Source organism: Thermothelomyces heterothallicus (assembly GCF_042370625.1).
Source record: "Thermothelomyces heterothallicus CBS 202.75 unplaced genomic scaffold P884_scaffold_14, whole genome shotgun sequence".
NCBI classification, from domain to species: Eukaryota; Fungi; Ascomycota; class Sordariomycetes; order Sordariales; family Chaetomiaceae; genus Thermothelomyces; species Thermothelomyces heterothallicus.
Window position 1 is genome coordinate 218,966 of NW_027192575.1, and position 3,518 is coordinate 222,483.

Genomic DNA, 3,518 nt, shown 5'->3' on the forward strand with positions numbered 1-3,518 from the left:
AAAAAAAAAAGAGAGAGAGAGAGAGAGAGGAAGAACTGACTGACCAATTGAAAGGGCTTGAGCAGCGGAAAGTACGCCATGTTCTGGGGATAGTAACCAAAGTAGAGGTAGGTGGTCTTGCGGGCCAGGTCGGGCAGCTCGGCCCTGATGCGGTCGTCGACGTTGGCCTTGTAGTCCATGTGCGGGGTCTCGAGGCGGCCCGGGAAGCGGCGCTTCCCGCTCGGCTGGGTGGACCAGAGGTAGTGCTCGAGGGTGGGGGTGCGGGCGGCGGCGCGGGCGAGGTTCATGCCGTGGCGCTCCTCGATCTCGCCGGCGTCCCACTGCGACTTGCCCTTGCCCGAGAAGAGGGCCTCCCACCAGTTGGTGACGGCGAAGACGGCGGCGGCGCCCTCGAAGGCCCGCACCAGCGACTCCTCGTCGTCGAAGTCGGCGCGGACCACCTCGACGAGCCCGCCGGCCGCCAGCTTCTTGGCCGCCTCGCTCTCCGGCTTGCGCGTGATGGCCCGGACCCGCCAGCCGGGCGTCTTCTTCAAGACGTTGACGACCCCGCCGCCCTGCGCGCCGGTGGCGCCCGTCACCGCGATGATCTTGACGTCGGACATGGAAGCCAACCCGTGTCTCTTCTTTTCGAGTCGGGGAAGAGAGAAACTGCTTGGGATTACAGTCAACGCAACGCAACGCAACGCCACGTACTTGAGCCGTCAGTGACAGGGGCGACCGCAATCTTTTATGTAATTATAGGCAAGCTGCAAAGCTGAATAACTAATAAGTGTCGCTAAGTTGATAATCAATACCTATTACGTAGGCAGGTAGCTAGGCAAGGCGCGCACATCCTACACTACTGCATGTATGTACGGATTACAATACATACATACACAAGTTCATGCAGCTACACTAATCAAGAGCGCCCCGTTGCTTTTTATGTGAGGGTCTTGGACTGCCGGACTGCCGGGTTGTACGGCCATTGCTCGAACCCTTGCTTACCGAGAGAGTGATGAGGTACGGAGTACCTAGGTAGTGTATGTACGTCCGTACAGTACGTGTACTGGGCTATGTGCGGTGTGTGGGTTGTATCCTGCGAGGTCCCCCCCCTGAATCCATCCCATGCTGGTGGTTTCCCCCCCCCCAAGTCGTGGTCATAATGTCGTAAGTTCCCACCGTTACACTAACTAGGCCCCATGGAGCCGCGGATTGGTGTGAATCGAGAGCTTGACCAGACTAGGCTCATTGGAGTGCAGGGCCCGATACAACTGTTCTGTAGTCCGTACTCTACTCGGGTAATCGAAACCCCCATTCGCGGGAGCAATGCGCAACAGCACTCACTCTCATTCTTACCTCATGCCCACTGCCAACTCCTCGGCGCGACCAGCATCCTCGGCATTCCCCTCGGGCGGCCCCTGTAGCGCGTTCTCGAGCCCGCTCTTCTCGCCGTGCATGGCGGCAAACCACGGCTCGTAGACGGCCATGTTGCGCACATTGAGCTTCCCGGCCTTGAGCTCCGGCATCTCGTGCCAGAAAAGCCGGTCGTGCGCCGTCTCGACCGTCTCACCCGTCCGCTGGTTCTCGGCATCGTCGATGAAGACGTCATACGCCTCGAGGATGGTGCTGGGGAGGACAAGCCTGTAATTAAGGACACAGGCGCAGAGAGAGAGAGGCCCGGCGGGTCAGCAACTGGTTCAAAAGGAGAAAATTAAATGTAGAACAAATGTCACAAAATGAAAAACAAAACAAAAAAAGAAAAGAAAAGAAAAGAAAGAAAAATTGTTGGAAAAGGAGAGGAGGGGGGAGGCGGGGTTCACTCACTCCTCGGGCAGGAAGGCCTTGGCAAAGCCGGGCATGACGGGGGTGATGACGGGCCCCATCATGACGGCGTTGATGGTGATGTTCTCCTTGAGCTTGAGCAGCGGCGCGCTGACGCGGACCCATTGGATGACGCCCGCCTCGGCCGCCCCGTACTCGGGGAAGGTCGGGCAGGGATGGAGGCCGAGGATGCTGCTGGTGGCGATGATCTTGCCGCCGGGCGAGGGCTTGTTGTGCCGCATGAAGTGCGTCGCCAGCCGGGTGCCGTACATGACGCCCTTGAGGTGCGTGTCGGTGCAGCTGCTGTCGGGCTCGGGCGGCAGGTCGTCGACGTCGGCGCCGCGGCCGCCGAAGTTGTACCACGACCCGTTGTCGACGTTGCCGGCGTTGGCGATCAGCAGGTCCAGCCGCCCCCATCTGGCCCATACCGACCTGAACATGGCCGCCTGGGACGAGTACGAGGACACGTCGCACTGCTCGAACACTGCCGTCTCGCCCGAGCGGTCAAGAAGCGCCGCCTTCGGGGCGCCCACGTCCGCCCGTCGCCCGACGAGGGCAACACGCCAGCCTTTTGCATGCAGATGCCGGGAAAGGAGGAGCCCAATGCCGCTCTTTGGACGTTTTTTTTTTAATCGACGCCTTTGTCAGCTCTGGTGGTCCCTGGGGAATGCACGGCGAAGCAAGCCTGGCGGAAAAGAGGAAGGAAAAGGGGAGGAAGAGGGGGGGAGATGGGGGGGCAAAGAGGGAGAGCAAGGGGGTTCGACCAACCGTCCCACCGGTAACAATGGCGACTCTAGCCGCGTTCGGCTCAACAGACCCCATTTTTGGTTGGAGTGATTACTTGGTTTGCTCTGGATTTTAAATGCTGACACCGAAGCTGCGGCAAAGGTATAATGGGGTATACTAGTTATTGAGAACCAGAACGCCGGGTCTCGACTGCAGCGGGATCAAGATTTATTAAGCTTGTTTTCACACTACGGGTTACTTGCATAGTAATAGTACTTACAAAACACTACGCTACCGCAGTACTGTTGTACACTGGCACCGTACGATGTACTAGTATGGACGGCACATCGCCGTGTTCGCCGTGTTGCCCTTCCGGTAGCAAATCAGATTCTGCGGAGGTCCGGGGATACCTGCCCCGCTCCATCCAAAGCCTGCAGCGACCCAACATACCAAATACACTAGTGTACTTGACAAGGGACGCGCTGCAATCGCGGAGTCCTTCGGGAGCTTTTCACCGCGGGCTCCCTTGTCGGTCCACTTTAGAGGGGGATAGGGGAGAAGCGGGAGGAGGCCATTTTCCACTCTACCCGAGACAAAGCATTAACTACCACGCCACCCGTCCACCTGTTGACACACCGGGCGGCGCAACCGACCACTTGTCCCTTGTCAGAATGAAATTCACGTTCCATGATGCCTCGCGCGCTGTGTGGCTACATAGGTATAAAGTATTATTCCTCCGTATGGCGACCGAATCCTCAAGTCGACTGCATACGCCAGACACTACTTCGAGAGAGATTAAGTTACTACACTAGTATCCAGGGACCTGATGCTGCGCTGATTGTAATTACCACATTCGGCATGTTGATATGCGTCCTTGGTACACTGTATTGTTTGTCAGCATATCCGTACCTACTAAGTTATGTACGTATACCGAGTCCAATGAATCCGTACATGGCACGATTTCTGTCCGGACAACGCAAGGAGCCCCCCCC

The 3,518-nt window shown here is 57.8% G+C and overlaps 2 protein-coding genes across 2 annotated transcripts; both read right to left on the reverse strand.

The window, feature by feature from the left end:
• Positions 1-44: 44 nt before the first annotated feature.
• P884DRAFT_300440 (uncharacterized protein) lies at positions 45-602 on the reverse strand (the record flags this gene model as incomplete). The annotated part of the gene is made up of 1 exon (XM_069444765.1): positions 45-602. A coding segment is annotated over one exon (558 nt), but the record flags the coding sequence as incomplete, so codon positions are not given.
• Positions 603-1,194: 592 nt separating this feature from the next.
• P884DRAFT_330272 (uncharacterized protein) lies at positions 1,195-2,686 on the reverse strand. The gene is made up of 3 exons (XM_069445676.1): positions 2,569-2,686; positions 1,804-2,411; positions 1,195-1,620 (listed from the first exon to the last, which is right to left on the reverse strand). The coding sequence occupies exons 1-3, from the start codon at positions 2,620-2,622 to the stop codon at positions 1,332-1,334; spliced, it is 951 nt and encodes a 316-aa protein (XP_069296734.1). The 5' UTR covers positions 2,623-2,686; the 3' UTR covers positions 1,195-1,331.
• Between the last annotated feature and the right edge of the window lie 832 nt (positions 2,687-3,518).